This window comes from Camelus ferus, chromosome 7, assembly GCF_009834535.1.
Source record: "Camelus ferus isolate YT-003-E chromosome 7, BCGSAC_Cfer_1.0, whole genome shotgun sequence".
NCBI lineage: Eukaryota > Metazoa > Chordata > Mammalia > Artiodactyla > Camelidae > Camelus > Camelus ferus.
In genome coordinates this window covers 33,465,820-33,483,030 of record NC_045702.1, presented here as the reverse complement: position 1 = coordinate 33,483,030, position 17,211 = coordinate 33,465,820, and the positions used below count along the sequence as shown (strand labels likewise).

General features: G+C 39.4%; 1 protein-coding gene across 3 annotated transcripts in view; it reads right to left on the bottom strand.

Annotated features, from left to right (window-relative positions):
- The window catches only part of DOCK4 (dedicator of cytokinesis 4), a 405,529-nt gene that overhangs the window by 116,413 nt on the left and 271,905 nt on the right, over positions 1 to 17,211 (bottom strand). For all 3 annotated transcript variants that reach the window (XM_032483672.1, XM_032483671.1, XM_032483673.1), the window contains exons 17-22: positions 11,971 to 12,127; positions 6,361 to 6,458; positions 6,168 to 6,251; positions 5,888 to 5,988; positions 3,705 to 3,786; positions 2,482 to 2,652 (exon numbers count right to left, since the gene is read on the bottom strand). In XM_032483672.1, coding sequence (XP_032339563.1) covers positions 2,482 to 2,652; positions 3,705 to 3,786; positions 5,888 to 5,988; positions 6,168 to 6,251; positions 6,361 to 6,458; positions 11,971 to 12,127 — 693 coding nt within the window. The remainder of the gene's footprint in view (positions 1 to 2,481; positions 2,653 to 3,704; positions 3,787 to 5,887; positions 5,989 to 6,167; positions 6,252 to 6,360; positions 6,459 to 11,970; positions 12,128 to 17,211) is intronic.

Genomic DNA, 17,211 nt, shown 5'->3' with positions numbered 1-17,211 from the left:
GCAAAATGGAGGAAGGAAACTGGGTTTTTCCCTTTAAGACAAAAATGCAGACCAATGTATATCCTTGGCTCTGGACACAGTGGGCAGAGTTCTAAGATGATGTTTCCATGATTGGGGATGTTGCACATATAATGAAGATTACTAACCAGTTGATCTTAAAATATGGAGATTATCTAGATGGGTCTGACCTAATCACATGAGCCTTTAAATCAGAAGTTTACTCTGGCTCCCAGTGGGAGAAGTCATGAAGATTTGAAGCATGAGAAGGATTTGACATACCTTTACTGGTTTTGAGGATGGAGGGGCTACACACCAAGGAATGGCAGTGGCCTCTAGTTGGCTGAGAGTGCCCTGCTCCTCCCTTACCCTTGACCAACAAGGAAATGGGAATCTTAGTCACAATGAAACTGATTTCTGCCAAAAGCCTGACAGATCCTGAAAGTGAATTATTCCTGGAGCCTCCAGATAAGCCATCCAAGCCAACACCTTCATTTTGGCTATAGGAGACCCTAAGCCAAAAACCCAGCCAAGCCTGACCTACAGCAAATGAGTGGGTAGTATTTAAAGCCATATGGTCATTTGTTATGCAGCAACAGAAACCTAACACATTGCATCAGATTAGTGACACCTTCCTTCTGAGAAGAGAGAGCTATGAAGGTGTGAGGTCAAAAGGGGATTTGGAAAAAAAAAAGTGGGGGGAGGGGCTTGGAATGGAAAGGTGTTTAGCATTCTCCTTCCTCCCAAAATATAGAGGGATAAAGTCCTCACTGCTTAATGATGAAAACTAATCACTTCATCATTTTATATGAATTTTCAATTAGCATCAAACTAAAAAAAATTATTACATCCAAATTGACAAGTATAGGATAGTGCACAAAATAATACAGAATGACTTCAGTAGAGTTTATGAAGATATTCAGAAACTTTACGACCACATTTTATGCATTATCTCTTGATAAAAAGGCAAGGGACATAAAAGAAGAATTAAATATGATTCTTTGAAGGTGCTAAAGTTGTTTTACTATCTTGATTGAGTAGCAGAACTTAGTCAAGAGCAGTGGAAGTCAATATATTAAACAAAGAAAAAGAGGCTGCTCTATACCGTGGCTGTACCTCAATGTCCCAGGTCATCTCAGGGTGACTACCAGGATTTGGTGGAAACATAACTAAGGTAAAAGAATAATTCTCTATCTTTAAAAAAGAAAAAAATCTCGAGTCCCTAGGAAGGCATCTCATTGAGAAACCAAGGCTTAAGGTTACTCTGAAGAGTAAGAGAATATTCTATAGATATCAGTTAGGTAAATTTTGTCCCTGTAACTGATAAAGATTTAAAAAGAAAAATCTCAAAAACTCCAATTTTCTACAGCTTTTGTGAAAGTAGTAAGCTCTTGAGAACTTTAATCTAAAGGAATTTATGGCTAGCCTGTTGGATTATCTGTTTCAAATATCCACAGCTGATAAGTAGGGTTTGGTGAGTGGGCAAGTTGACATTGAGACCTCTGGCAAGCTTCCTAAAGTGCAGTGATTGGACCATGGATAAGAGAGGCCAAAATGACATTAAAAGAGCTTGTATCCTTGCCCAGATGGAAGATCAGTCCACTTCTGCAAAGAAGAAAGGAATAAGAATAGTTCCAAACAGTCAGAAAAGCATGGCATTATTATTGGACGGTTGGTGCATTTCTCGTGTTTGCAGTTATATAAAATACCTTCCAAACGTCAAATGATACCAAATTATAACAATGCTCTTAGGGATCTAGTTTTATCTCCTAATTTTCCATTTGATATCCTATTTCTCAATGATGGTAAGTCTCTAGTCTCCAGGGGATGGTAGTAAAGAGGGTACTTCCCCATCTGACAGGTTTTCACCAAGTTATCAGAATTAAATGTGTACAGGAAGGATTAAGAAAGTGTAGAGAAAGATATTCAGAATTATTTCTTGGAACACATTCAAGGCCACGCAATTTGGAAAGTAGATAGATCCTGTTCTTAAACAAAACGTGTGGAGCTACTCCTGGTAATAGAACTCGGCAGCAGCCGCCTAGCACTGGTCATATAAGATCAGTCCCAGGATGATCAGGGTCAAGTTAAATAAGACAAAACAACATGCAGTTCAGCCGAGTCCAATATAATGAGTCTCAAGTTGGTGGAGACTGGCTCTCATGAGATTCCTCCCCCTAGCTGATGGTGACAGGGTGTCTAATCACAGTGATGTGTTCTAGAAACTGGAATGGAAGCTGATGCTAACCAAGAGGCTCTCTGTTCAGAGAAAGAACAGCCCGAGGAAAGGCACCCTAACTTTTGCCCTGCTGGTGCTCAGAAGCTGAGGGACTTTTTTTAAGTCTATTCAAAGTCGGTTAAGTGACAAACATTAACTGGAGCTGTGGAGTGCTGATGGAGAAAATATTCACTTACGCTGCTGTGTAAAAATAAATAAATTGGACTCATTTTTCTTCTATTCAGCAGAGATGAAAAAAAAATTACCTGTGATTGAGATAATGCTCCAGATCCTTTGCTCTCTTGTGAGAGAAAAAAACGGACTGACATGAGCAGCTCCTGAATGCAGCAGCGAAATTCCTCCTCGTTCTGTCCGCCGGTGGCAAGGGAAAACAGCCTCCGAGACTGAACTATATACTTAAAAATATATTCTTGGGCCTTAAAACAGAAATTTTAAACATTAGTTTCAAAGGAAACCACAGGTATTTATTTAACAATGACACAGCACAAAAACCATAGTACAACATTAGACTTTTAAATGATGGGTTTAAATCCTAAGGCCCCAGGAGATGTTTGAACAGTATTTCCCTATAGAGAAAGAGCCATTTTTCTCTGATGCCTAATGAGAGAACATGTATAATTTTTAAGTTCTACGTAATTCTCAAGAGGTATGAACATTAAATATTTTTGATCCTCAGATGATTTTTAATTTCATTAACAAAGAGACAGCAGTCTGTATTTCCAAAATTATTTTGCTTTGCTGGTAGATACTCTGGCCACTTGCATTTTACCTTCAGTCAGACCAAAATGACAAATTTATATTTAGTAAAGTGCTTGCTTTTAAAAATGTAGACTTGTTTACTTTTATCTGCTGACATCAAATAGAGTATGCTCAATTATAGGAATTAAAAGCCCACCAGGCCAGGGCTGTTACTGGACAGTCCTTTTAAGAATCTGTATTCTTTATGAACATCATTGCAGGTACAGTATTAGCATCTCCATATATATATTGAGCACCCAGGGCCCAGTGATCTCAGTGGTGTTAAATCATGAGGCCCAACCTCAGGCTTCCTCACTGTGATCCCTGCTAAGCCATCCTATTCTCTCTTAAATTTTTAGACAAATGATTCTCAGATGGTCTCTTTCGGGGTGGCAGAAACAAGAGGTAGGAACTTCTAAGCTTAACTGCCCCTCTGCAGTCTTCTCTTCTTCTCAACCTTTCCTCCTGCCAGTCCTAGACTTCACTTCAAGTGTTTGAAGCCCAGAGGCATCAGGATTCAATGCTAAGCAGGTTCCAGGAGGTGAGCCTGGCAAAGTCTCTTTCAAATTCCATCAGGTCCAGAGCAGCCATGAACTGATTAAGATCCTTGAATTGGAAAGTCAGTGATACATCACCAATTACTGTCTGTGTAGAGAAAGCTAGTGAGTTTGGGCATCACCACACAGCAGCACCGTCAGATTGTTTTGTGTTATCCACAACGTGTCATTACCTTCAACACCTCCTGGATGTGCTCTTGTCTCTCCGCTTCGGTTATCCTGTCCACATACCACTTGAGCACTTTGATGAGATCTCTAAAATACAGGGAGAAACGTGCAGAAGGTAGACTTGGTCTCATTCTCAATTAAATGCTAACAAATCACACGCTAATTTTTATCATGAGGAGCATTCTTTTCCAACATCTTTCTGTCCAACTGCCATCACAATAATTTTACAAAGTCTGCCCATCAACATCACTACCCCTTTTTGAAGCTGAAGAGAGAGAAATAGCACTTCCTCCCAGTGAGGTTCCTCTCAGTCTGGACACATTCCATTGGCCCTGCTGTCTGTGGCAGTGCTTCCGATGGGTGAACACAAATATCAGAGAAAAGGACTCTGGCCAAGAGTGTGCCTGAGGTATGACTGTCATTGTCAATCTTGTACGACTGTTAATTGGGATTCCTTCCCCAGTGATTATGTGGACAGCTGGACAAAATACTCTGCTGGAGGCAAAGGGGGGTGTGGGGAGGAATGAAGGTAACACCTCCCCACTTCAAATCACATCCCCATGGATTTATCAAAGCCAATTCTCCCACCTGTGGGAAGATCAAGCTTGCCGTCAAAGTGTGCCTGAGTCATTTCCAGAAAAACCAAGTTTTGTTTTTTTAAGTAATTTCCAGACAAGCTAAGTTTTATTGTTTTAAGAAACAAAAATTGAATTAACCTCCACCCCTAAAATTCTCAAGATTGCAGTCGTGTGACCTTTAACATTGGTCAGTTCTTGGTTTCTAGGAAACAAAGACATTTAAAAAATGCCCCTCCTTCCTCAGTCAGGGGAGAATACACGGATGTGCCAGTGGGGAGGTGGAGGATGACAGTCAGTGAGTTTCTGGCCATCCATCGCCCAAGAAGATCCCTCAGGCTGTATTTGTCTTATTAGGACTGATGAGACTTGCCTCTAGGCCAACCTGAAGTATTAGAAATTACACCCATATTTTCTAGCTTCCAGTGACAGTTTCAGTCCAAAGTGGTGACCCCTAACACTGGGACCCAGGCTGTTAGGCCGAGGGGCAAAGTTGGGCCAACATTTCAGAACTACCCCTGCAGTTCTGTTTCCCCCTCTGTAAAACTCGTGTTGGTGGAAGGTCAAGTCTAGCAAAAATTACTCCATTCATTTAAAGGTTGGAGGCATCAATCTTGGCATGCCATGGCAGGGAATACCCAAGGGAAGAGGATCAAACACTTATCTGATTATTTACCACCTTTTATATAGCACGCGGATGGGGGAAAAGGGCACAATCTGATTCCACGCTCTCTTAACACACCCTGGGAACAGATGATCATGTACGTGCACAGAGGTGCTTCAAGCATAAGGTAAAAATGTTGGCGGAAAAGCAATGACAGTGCTGGAATGGGGAGACAACTTGGCGGTACATTTCAGGCTGTATTTAAGCACCGCCCCAAATCAGGAAGATGTCGGACGCTTAAGACAAGAGAGGGAAGTTGCTGCCTTCTGGCAACTATCAACCAGGCTGCAGGGAGGCAGGTTACTAGCTGAAGTGTGTCTTTATTCGTTCACTTTGAGCCTTGCTTGCATAATCTGAGCTGGAAGGAAGCACCAGCAGTTAAAAGGGCAGCTGGGAACAAAGGGTAGAGTCCAGTGACTGGACTGCTTGTAGCCACAGACCGTGTCTTTATGTGATCAGCACAAACTATGGTGCCTGGCAAGCAGTACGCACTCAGTAAATATCAACAGATGAATGAACAAATGACTTTAAAATGATATGATGGTAAAGGCTGTTTCCCATCGTATTTCTTTCTTAAAGACATCTAGAAGCATTAAGGAGTGCGGTGATTTCAGAGGGCCCTTGACAGCCAAAGTGAAATAACCAGACATTTTAGACCCAAGAATATCAAGCGAAATAGAGGCAAGAAGAAAACACTTTATATCTTGGTTTCAGGAATAGAATTCAGGAAGTTCTTTTTTCTCCCTCTTAATCAAAATAAGTTCCAGCCATTAAAAAAAAAAAAAAAAAAAGGTGTGTGAGAAAGGAAGATTCTGTCTCAAGAGATGCTTCAGTGGTTGTGCTTCGTTTCTCCCTACACTCCCTTTTAAATTTTCCTACACAGCTGGTTCTGCTTTAAAAAGCTCAAAAGAAACTGCTTCTAAACCAATTATAAGATAAAGGGCCTTACCTGTATGCAAGTGCCCCAGCAAAATGACTCTCAATGTAAGTGTCCATTACAGGTTTAAAATGATGAAATTTGCTATCCTGCAGCAAATTTATTATGTGAACCTAAAAAAAAAAAAAAATGGAGCTTTATAAAACTGAATGCAAACCAAGATTTTTTGGGGGGTGGGTGGGGTTCTTCTTAAGTGAACTTGCACCATTAAGTGTACATTTCTAAAATAGCCTTATAAAAAACAAGATTGAGAGACAAAATTAAGATGTCATTAAAGTGAACTTAAACTCACCAAAGAATCAAACACTTTAGATCCATATTTTTGGGAATTTTCATCTAAAATTCCAAATAAGGTATCCAGTGTATCTTGCAGAAACTGTTGATAAAAAGAAGTAAATGCACAAATAAAATACTCTCTGTCCTTCCCCTCAAAATATTCTTTACCCCATAAATTTCTAAGAGAAGGATAACAGAACAGCATATACCTTTACTATCTCTGAGCCATCGATTTCTTTTAATTTAGAGAGACAGCCTGTGATCTTGTCTGGGTGGGTTCTCCATTTCAGAAGATCAAGCATATCACCTTTCAAAACAGAAAAAGAAGATTAATTGCCTTGATAGAGAACAGTTTATCACATGACATTGTTCTACTGGTAAACACTGAGTTCTTAAATATGTTGCCTCCTGGTCACCCAAGTTGCAGGCTTCCCCAGACTCTGACTAGCCCTCTAAGATGGCATTTATTACCTTGTATTCTAACTATTTCTCCCTTCCCACTGCCCTTGACTTCCAAACTTCTGGTTATCTTTCAGTTCTCAGGATAGCTATCGTCTTTGCCCCCATTAGAAACTAAACTCCAAGAGAACAAAACCATGCTGTGCTTGGCCCTGTCATAGCCTCAGCACCCAGAACAGAGCACACACAGCAGGCAGCTGATAAATACTGGTTGAATTTTTCTTCCTCCCATTACAATGGGAGATTCTTGAGGGCTAGGAACACACTTTATTCATATTTGTGCCCCCCAGTACATAGCACTCTGCCTAGCAACTAATTCCACCTGGCAATGACAATCTTCTTGATAATGTGACCCAAATCTGGCATGAGTAGAAGGTCTTACACAGTGATGACAAGTCCAGTGAACTGTCAGACCACCTAGTGAGCTCGGACCTGGAAGGCTAGTTCCTGGACCCCATGGTCATCTTCCAACCCAGATTCTGGGCAAGTACAGGGTCTAGCTCTTCAATTTCCTCCTCTTCCTAGCAGGGGCCTCAGAGAATCTCTTCACCTGGTGAAGGAATAAATTCTCCCCTCATCTTTCCAGGGCAGAAGTTAGAAAGGCTCCCGAACATGGTGTCCAGCTTCACTGGTCTCCAAAGGGAGAAGGGAGGCAGTGGTGCCTGGAGGCCAAGGAAAGCAGGAAGATCTGACAAGGCTTATGCGAGCAGGAGATGCACAGGGCCGGGGAACCCGGCAGGGCTGGTCTGCCAGTATTCAGTGCGGCTGAGAGACTAGCACGGCCAAGAGAGAAGCCAGGAGGGATTTTCTACTTCAAAGCACTTGTTTCAGGACAAACCTGAAGGGGACTTGCTGAGAGACAGAAAGACCAGTGTGGAAACAAAAAACAAAAAACAAAACAAAACAAAAAAAATCCCCACAGCCCAAGAAATCAAGGAAATAGTTATGATGAGAAAGAAAATAAGGTGGAGTGAATAAAAATGAGAAGAAGCGTAAAAATCTCAAGAGGAAATAGAAGCAACCTCCCCAAAGCCAGATTCAAGAGAAAAACTTCACAAACGATTTAAAAATAAGAAATCTAGTACTAAATAGGGATGTTTACCTATAACAAATAGGAGTAAGAGGAGGAAGATGCCTTAGATATTTGTCTCTTTTTTTTTTTTAGAAGTATAGTTGATTTACAATGTTATGTTAGTTTCTGGCATACAACATAGTGATTCAGTTATCTGTATCTATATCTATATCTATGTCTATATCTATATCTAGTTACCAAAGGGGAAAGGGCAGGGGTATGAGAGGGATAAATTAGGAGTTTGGGATTAGCAGATACACACTACTATATATAAAATAGATAAACAACAAGGCCCTACTGTATAGCACAGGAAATCATATTCAATATCCTATAATAAACCATAATGGAAAAGAATATGAAAAAGCATATATATATGTATAACTGAGACACTTTGCTGTACACCAGAAACTAATACATACAACACTGTAAATCAATGACGTCAATTAAAAAAAAAAGACCTAAAAAAAAAAAAAGATGGCTATATTTGGGATTCCACAGGGTGAGACTGGCTGCGGCAGAAGCAGCCCTCCATCATTCTCCACATCTGTTTGCTGCCTCCCTCCTACTTACACCCTACTTCCTGCGTCTAACTTCAGGGTGCCTCCCTTCCCTGGCAGCCCCTCTTGTATAAATTTCCCCTGCCATTCACTCTCGCATTCATTCCCGCTCCACCTCCTGTCCAGTTTCACTCCATCCCTTCCTTCCCTTTCCCTGCCCTTAGAGTGAGGCCTTTGCAGGGGCAACGAGGGCACTGCCCAACAGAAGTAGATTGTGAGGAGGAAGGAGATGGCTCTACTGGCTGCAAAGTGATACCACCAGAGGCAGCAGTGGGGGGCCAGGAACAGGACTGCGGTCAGCAGAGCTGGACAGCAAATGACAGTGGTCCAGACAATCAGCTCAGGATGGGGCTGTTCATCTTTCCTGTGAGAATTCTGATGAGTCTCCAGACTGTTCCCAATGGAGATAAAAGAGGAGTCCATCTGCCATGATTAATCATGTGTGCCAAGTACTCAGAAGTAAATCAGAATTGTCATCTCTTGGGTCTCTATTTGAGCCATTTGTAGATACATTAGTTGCAAATTAGGAGCTAGGACCTAAGACTGAAAATGTGAACTTTACACATTCCATTCAAAAAACATTTACATATATACTGTATGCCTAAACCACTAATAGCTATAAAATAGTTACACAAAATGATCTCTAGTCTTTTTTTACTTTAAATCACAATCTCAGGAAGAGAATAAATAAACCACTCATTATTTGAGGGAGAAAGGGATGTAAGGGGAAGTCAGAATCTGCTTTACTGTTAGAACAAATTTAGGCATTGTTTTTACTTGTTCCTAATGTTTTAAAAACTTGTGTTGAACAGCCCAAGGAAGCTAACAATTAAATACAGTAATTTCTTCCTTGATCCCCACTTTAAGAAGTTTAAAATATCTACTCGATCTGACGATCACAGATGTCCAGCAGGGTTCTCTGGTCTTGGTACGCTATCTATGAATGACATTGGAATACAGAGAGAGTGTGCGGGCAGACACACTTTAGGGATCCTGAAATGCAAATCTGCCCTAGGAAACTGTTCCTAGAGGCCACATCACTTACTAAATGCCCAATTGTAATGGAAATGGGATTTGTATACATTCCAAGTCGAATAAAATGAATACAAAGCAATTTAATTCCAATTTGGAACTGGATTACTTCTACACAGACATGTCTAGCATGTAAATTTCAGAAAGATCAACTAACATCCTTTCTCCTTTCCATCTCTTTGAAACACACTATTCATTTCCTGGCTCACTGTGAGCTGTCTTACATTGACATGATTAATCAAAGTCAAAATGATAATTAAGCACTTACTAGTCTTCCACAATGAGGTCAAGCATTGCCTTCCATATAGCGAGATATTTAATATAATGATTTTGTGAATAGCTTATTTACCCATATTTACCCGAAAACGTTCTCTGCTTTTATAAAGTAGCAGCTTCCTAATTTTCAGAATGTGGTTCCCTCTGTCTTATGTTCACAATTCTGTCTAACACTCTCAACCCTACAACTAGAACAAAGTAAGGCTGCAGGGTCAAATATATTGACAGCAGAGAATCTGTTGCTAGGTTTATGTCATTGGCAGAATAATGGCCCCCAAAGACGTCCATATTCTAATCCTGGTAACCTGTGAATACGTTTACCTTACATGACAAAAGAGATTTTACAGATGTGATTAAGTTAAAGATCTTTTAAACAGTGATATTATCCTGGATAATTTGGTGGGCCCACTCTTATCACAGGGGTTCTTAAAAGATGAAAGATGGTCAGAGTCAGAGAGATTTGCAGATGTGATGCTGCTGGCTTTGAAGATGGAGAAAGGGGCCATGAGCCAGGACATGCAGGTGGTCCCTAGAAAAGGTAAGTAAAAGCATTCTCCCCAAGAGATTCTAGAAGGAATGCAGCCCTGATGACACCTTGACTTTAGCCCAGTGAAACTGATTTCAGGCTTTCAACCTCCAGAACTGTAAGGTAATAATTATTGTTGTTTCAAACCAATAAGCTCACAGTAATTATTACAGCAGCAATAGATAACTAATACAAGCTGAAAATATTCTATAGGAGGCAGTCAGTTCAATGTGAACCCAGGCTCTATATCAGACACACAACTAATCCACATAGGATAAATAAAAATTCTCCCTAAAAGAGTCAATAACATGTTGATTTTATTATCTTCATAATCTCCACAGGGTTACACTGGTCTCATAAAAAACCCCTGAGGTTTGGCAAATGGTTCACAGTTCTGTCAATGAAGGTTTTATTTAAGTAAAATCATTAACCACTAAATATTGATAAAGTCTGGTATAACAACATTAACTCGGCACTAGCTACCTTCAATCAAATTTCCTAGAGATAAATTATGTAATTGACTTTTAAAAATATTTCTCCCAAAATACTTTTGGAAGGGGAGAAATAAAAACTAATATAAACATGAAAGAATCATTTGCCAACAGCCTATATAAATATAATAGCATCATATGGGAAATTGAGTGGTGTGTTCAAAGTGACCATTATTATAATGCCACAGTTTGCTTCTTTCCTTATTCAACGTTCTAAGAGAAGACATTTTTTTTTTAATACTATATGACACAGAAGAATGAGTAATAAAAAAGTTTAAGCACAGGAGCATTTTTTGAGACACAATACAGAACCTGACTTAAGATGGTTCGATTTAAAAATATTTGACTTTACATTGGTGTGAAAATGATATGAAATCATTAAGAAAGCATACTTTGACTTTTCACTTTTGATCTTTTCCTGGGCTAGCAACTCGTGGCGCAATACCCTCTTGTGATGCAGGGCAGCGGCGGTGAGTCGCAGTCCCCAGTCAGCCACACTGAGACACTTACCACCATTCTGTTTTTCACTTTCAGTACAGTATCCAATAAATTACATGAGACGTTCAACATTTTAACATAAAATAGGCTTTGTGTTAGATTAGGGTGCCCTATTGTAAGCTAATGTAAGTGCTCTGAGCATGTTCAATGTAGGCTGTGCTAAGCTATGATATTTGGTAGGTTAGGTGTGATAAATGCGTATTTGACTTACCATATTCAAGTTACCGTGGGTTTATTGCGAGGTAACCCAATCTAAAGTCATGGAAGATCTGTATCTCATTATGAAGTACTTCTATTCACCGTAATGAATCTGACTTTATAATACAGCATTCAGGATGCTTTCCAGAAGCCTCACATGACAACCATGAAGAACTAAAAAATGTTTAATTTACTTCCTTCATTACATACAACGTTTTCATGACAATTTGCCAAGGAGAAGAGCTTGCTTTATTAATCATAACTTTCTAAACGATCACTGACATAAAAAGTAATGCTAGAACAGAAAAGCAATATCCATCTAATTAAACAAAAAACCAGCCTTTATTCTAAAGCCTGCAATTAGCACTGTTTATGGAGCTATAAAACAAGAGAGATTAAGGTGGTGGTGAGCTTTGTCTTTTTTTTTTTTTTTTTTTTTTAAAGCAGCTGGGTGTTGATGGTTTATTTGAAGAGCTGTTTACGTGGGTTCCAATACTGGGATAATTCTTAAGTCCTTAAACTACATGCATTTAGCAGACCATTGGGTCACAGTTGTTTCCATTTTATTGGAAATCACAAATAGAAGGATCCACAATTTTTCTAGTGCAATGTTCTTAAATATAACATTGATGTATATCAAACATGCCTACCAAAATTCACATGAGTACTTTACAACAAGGGCTTTGATATAAAACAGTATTATACATTACCATTTTGTGTGAGTTTTGTGGAACAGAGAAAAGATGTTATCCAGAAAGACTCCTTTGTGGCCTTCATGGCTTGATTATTAGTCCCAAGGAGAATGCCCTTGGAAAAGGGAAGTTTGAGGTAGCGGGTAGTATCCTGAAGATTTGTGTTTTCTTCACACTGTAAAAATTATTTTTGAAAAAAGGGGGAGAGAAGAGGGGGAACAGATCTTGTGAGAATTATTAAGCATAATATCCATTTCTAGTGTTTATGAACTGGGAAACATTTCAAATATCATTACAAACAGAATTTGGCTTTTAAATAAAATGCAACAAAAATATCTAAGAGGAATTACTCATGGATTTTGGACTCAGACCCCTTTGGATTTAAATCCTGTTACTTTTAACATGAGTTGGAAGGATCAAGTTATTTAACCTCTTGGGATTTCTGTGTTGTTGTTCTTTAATGCAGTAGTTTGTTTATCTCTTTTTCTTTATTGAAGTATAGTCAGTTTACAATGTTGTGTCAATTTTGGTGTACAGCATAATGTTTTAGTTATATATATATGTGTATATATATATATATATACATATTCCTTTTCATATTCTTTTCCATCATAGGTTACTACAAGATATTGAATATAGTTGCCTGTGCTATACAGTAGAAACTTATTGTTTATCTATTTTATACACAGTATTTAGTATCTGCAAATCTCGAACTCCCATTTTATTCCTTCCCACCTCCTGGTAACTATAAGTTTGTTTTCTATGTCTGTGAGTCCGTTTCTGTTTTGTAAATAAGTTCATTTGTGTCTTTTTTTCTTTTTCTTTTTAAATTCCACCTACGAGTGATATCATATGGTATTTTTCTTTCTCTTTCTGCTTACTTCACCTAGAATGACAATCTCCAGGTCTATCCATGTTGCAGCAAATGACATTTTTATGGCTGAGTAGTATTCCATTGTATACACATACCACAACTTCTTTACCCAGTCACCTGTTGATGGACATTTAGGTTGTTTCCATGTTTTGGCTATTGTGAGTAGTGCTGCTAGGAACACTGGGGTGCATTATTTTTTTCAAATTGGATTTCTGTTTTCTATCTCTAAAACCTCACTATGCTGTCATAAGAACTACATTACATAAAGAATTTAACCATAGAGTCTGATACCTTGGAAGTGTTCAAGAAATCATATTCCAGCGACCACAGCAATTTAAAAAATTGCTTAACTTCTTCCAATATCTCATCTGAGGCAGACACTAAACGATTCCTTACTTCGAAAACTGGAAATTAAGGGACTGTGTATTTCAGGATAATCTAATAGACTCACTCTGCTGGGAAATCTCTACTTCACAGAAAATGCCAGCCAATAAATGTAAAAGGAATTACAGATTTTAAAAATATAGTTTCATATCCCTAATGTAATTCTTTCCTTAGTCAAGGATTGTTGCTTAGTGCTAAAACCAGCAGGAAAATTGTTGATGAGGAAATGAACATTCACATGATGCCAAGGTAACAATACACAGATTACCTCTTACTGGCAAGAGGGCAAATACAACTGCACATGGCAGGACTGGGTTGTCAGCACATATCATCATCTGCAATGCGTTCTTACCACAATGCTAAACCTGAATCTATTACACCCACAGACTCAACTTCTACTCCACAGGAAATACAAAGGACAGATCAACATGCTCAACTTTATGGGGAAGCAACCAGACAAGTCCAGAAGGCAGCATTTTCTGTAAGATGCCTGGCTTTGTCTCTTCAAGTTAAGTTTTGTGAAAAAAGGGGATTGTTCTAGATTAAACAACACTTAAAAGATAGCCAGACATATCATAATGGTCCTGGATTGTGAAAAACTTGCTGAAAAGAATTTTTTTTTTTGAAACTTACATATTGACTAAGTTCTAAATGAGTTAAACAAAATTAATGATTGGAAAAGTCATTAACTGAAAAAAGTAAATTAAAATAATATATAATGAAGTAACCCAGATATCTTAGAGTATATAAACAGATAAATAAACCATGGTACATCCAGGAAATGGAATACCATTCAGTGCTAAAAAGAAATGAGCTATCAAGCCATGACAAGACATGGGGAAACCTTAATGCATATCACTAAGAGAAAGAAGACAATCTGAGAAATCTACATACTATAGGATTCCAACTACGTGACATTCTAGAAAGGGCAAGACTATGGAGATAGTGAAAAAGATCAGTGGTTGCCAGAAGTTGGGAGTAGGAGAAAGAATGAATAGGAGAGACAGATGACTTTTCTAGGGCAGTATATTACAATGATGGATATATGTCATTATACATTTGTCCAAACCCACAGAATATACAAAACCAAGAGTGAACTAGGGTAACTATGGACTTTGGATACTGATGATGTATCAATGTAGGTTTACCCTTGGTAAAAATTGTACCATTCTGGTGAGTGATGTTGATAATGAGGGAATCTATGCATGTGTGGAGGCAGTGGGTATAAGAATAATCTCTGTACTTTACTCTCAACTTTATTATAAACCTAAAACTGCTCTTTTAAAAAGTCTATTAAAAATATGTAATGTCATTTGGGTAAAAAAGTCTATATAGAAAAACAACCAGAAGGATATATATACTGAGGGGTTAATAGTTAACATCATCTGGGTGAGAGCACGGTGCATTTATTTTATTTTTGTTTCTCTGTATACTGCTTTTGTAATGAGGGTGATTTTAAATTCAAATTCTGTGAAAAAATTTTGTAACAGGTATTGAGCTGGTATTGGCTTAGCTTATTTTGAGTATACATTTAGGAAATTTATCTCTTTAAATTTGTTCAAATATTTTCTTTTTTTTTCCTGTTTTGGTTTTTTTGGGGGGGGGGATATAATTAGGTTTGTTCATTTATTTATCTATTTACTTATTTTTACTGAAGGTAGTGGGGGTTGAACCCAGGACCCTGTGCACGTTAAGCACACACTCTACCAAGCTATACCCTCCCCTCTTCAAGTATTTGCAAGGCTAGTGTCTCAGGCTAGTTTAAGCACAGAATTCCTTTGGTATTCTAGACTACTTTATGTGATTTACAATAATTTTCGAAAACTAATAAAGCTTTAAGAAAGACCTAACAAGTTCAGAGAAACAGAATCGGAATATTACAAGATGTTCTTCCTCACAAACCTGCCTAGTAACAGGGGGACCAATAAACACAATAAACAGCCTCCATGATTCTCTTTGAATGTTATGACTCCAAATGCTTTCTTTTATTACTACAGGTTATTTCATTGAGATGGAAGAATATATAGTTTGAAGAATAATTATAAAGCGAAACACCTCTGATGCTCTCCTCAGAAAAAGTGCTTAGGCAAAGTAAAGTTCTGGAATCCTGGGTCACTGTCCCCTCTCCTCAGTTTTGTCCTTGGTATCAGGGCTTGGAGCACAGCAAGTCAGAGCATGAGTCACAGCACCCCACAGTGACACTATTTCCTGCGTGGATACGGTCTATGGGGCTAGGAAGATGCTCTGGTCTGCCACCCCCAGCCCGACTTGGACTCCATATGTCACACCACTACCTCCTACTGGGATGGAAGTGTCGTGCAAACCCAGTCCAGACGCTGCCTAGCTGTTTCCAGGCCTCCTCCCCAGGAACTGGAGTGTGCCCCGCTCTGGTATGTTCCTTCTGTTCTCAGAAATCCTGCCCCTATAGGCAGATCTCTTATCCACCACCCTCTTCCCCCATTTGCCTGGCTCTTGAGCACTTCTGGAAGCCTCTTTGAATTCCTGCTTGCTGTGCTCATGTAGCTCCACTGGCACTCAGGGACCAGCCACTTCTGTGACTGAAGATACGATGGCTGCGTCATGTCCTTCGGGGGCACAGTGAATAGAAGCCTTGGTGGACTTCTCCTGGGCCAGTCACGGTGGCCAGGTCAGGGTCCCCTGTGCCAGTTCATTTTACTTCTCCCAGCCTGTGAGGCAGAGACCTCAGCATGGGAGTCTCTCTGATTCCTGAATGTGACAGCTTAGTAGCTTCTTACAGCTAAACTCCATCACCTTTATTCAAGCACAAAATACAGTAACCAATATAAACATTATTCTGGACACAAAAGTTATTTTAAGACTTTCCACCAACAATACTGGTATGTGTAGTGTGTGTGTGCTGGTGTTGGTATGTGGAGGAAGTCAGGGGGTAGGTAATTCTATCCATCAATTTAGTAAAGAAAAGTTCATAAGCACCCTTTGCTCTCTGTGAATTCTTTGATACAATATTTACCAGGGGTTCAAAACTGATTGTTCGGGTCAGTAGGAGTCAAGGAGATATGCCAGGTATGAGGTTAGAGTTTTAATCTATGTTGGAAGTTTTAATCTATGTTGGCCTGCAGAAATAGCACAGAAAATCTCTTAGCAGATCTTATCCTCTGAACTGTTCAGCACGTCTCCTTCCCACATCACACAACATTGGCGATTTAAAAAGCCATCCAAGCAACCATCACTTATGACGGTTTACTAAACGTCAGCCACTGTTAAGCACTTTGCATGCATTTTCTTATTCTGATAATAACCCTATGCAGCAGCACATCATAAGCTAGGGAGCTTCTGTGATCTGCTCAATATCACAGTATTAGTAAGTGTCAGAGCCAGGATTTGAACCAAAGTTTATGCTCACAACTACTACACAACATAGTAGTGGTGACCACAACTGCTCCTCCACTGTGGGTTTAACCAAGTTTTGAGGTTTGCTCTAACAAATTTAAAATGTAATGCTTTATAGATAACATACTGAATGGTGGGTATGCCTAGCAAAGACCTCCTCCCAAAAGTTCCTTTTTCAAAAGAAGGTATGTTTGTCGGGGAGATACCCTGGGAAAGAGCTTAGAGTGGTCTGTGGAGCTGAAATACCTTCCTGCGAAACAAACCTATGAGTCCTACAGAAAAATGGCTAGTCTATGTCCTGAACCCACCCAGGGGGCAACGGGGTCACAACACATGATCTGGACGCAGCTGGGAGGAGGGGAGGCAGGAGCAGGGGAGGCATGACACAGGAGCTTGGGCACACAACACATCATTCGTTCATTCACTTGATGAGAGAGAATCTACAGAAGGGCAATGAGGATGAGGAGCTGTGAAGAAGAGAAATGGGTTCCAGAAGACAGTGCTAAAAAAGAAATGAGCTATCAAGCCATGACAAGACATGAAGAAACCTTAATGCATATCACTAAGTGAAAGAAGCCAATCTGAGAAGTCTATATACTGTAGGATTCCAACTATGTGACATTCTGGAG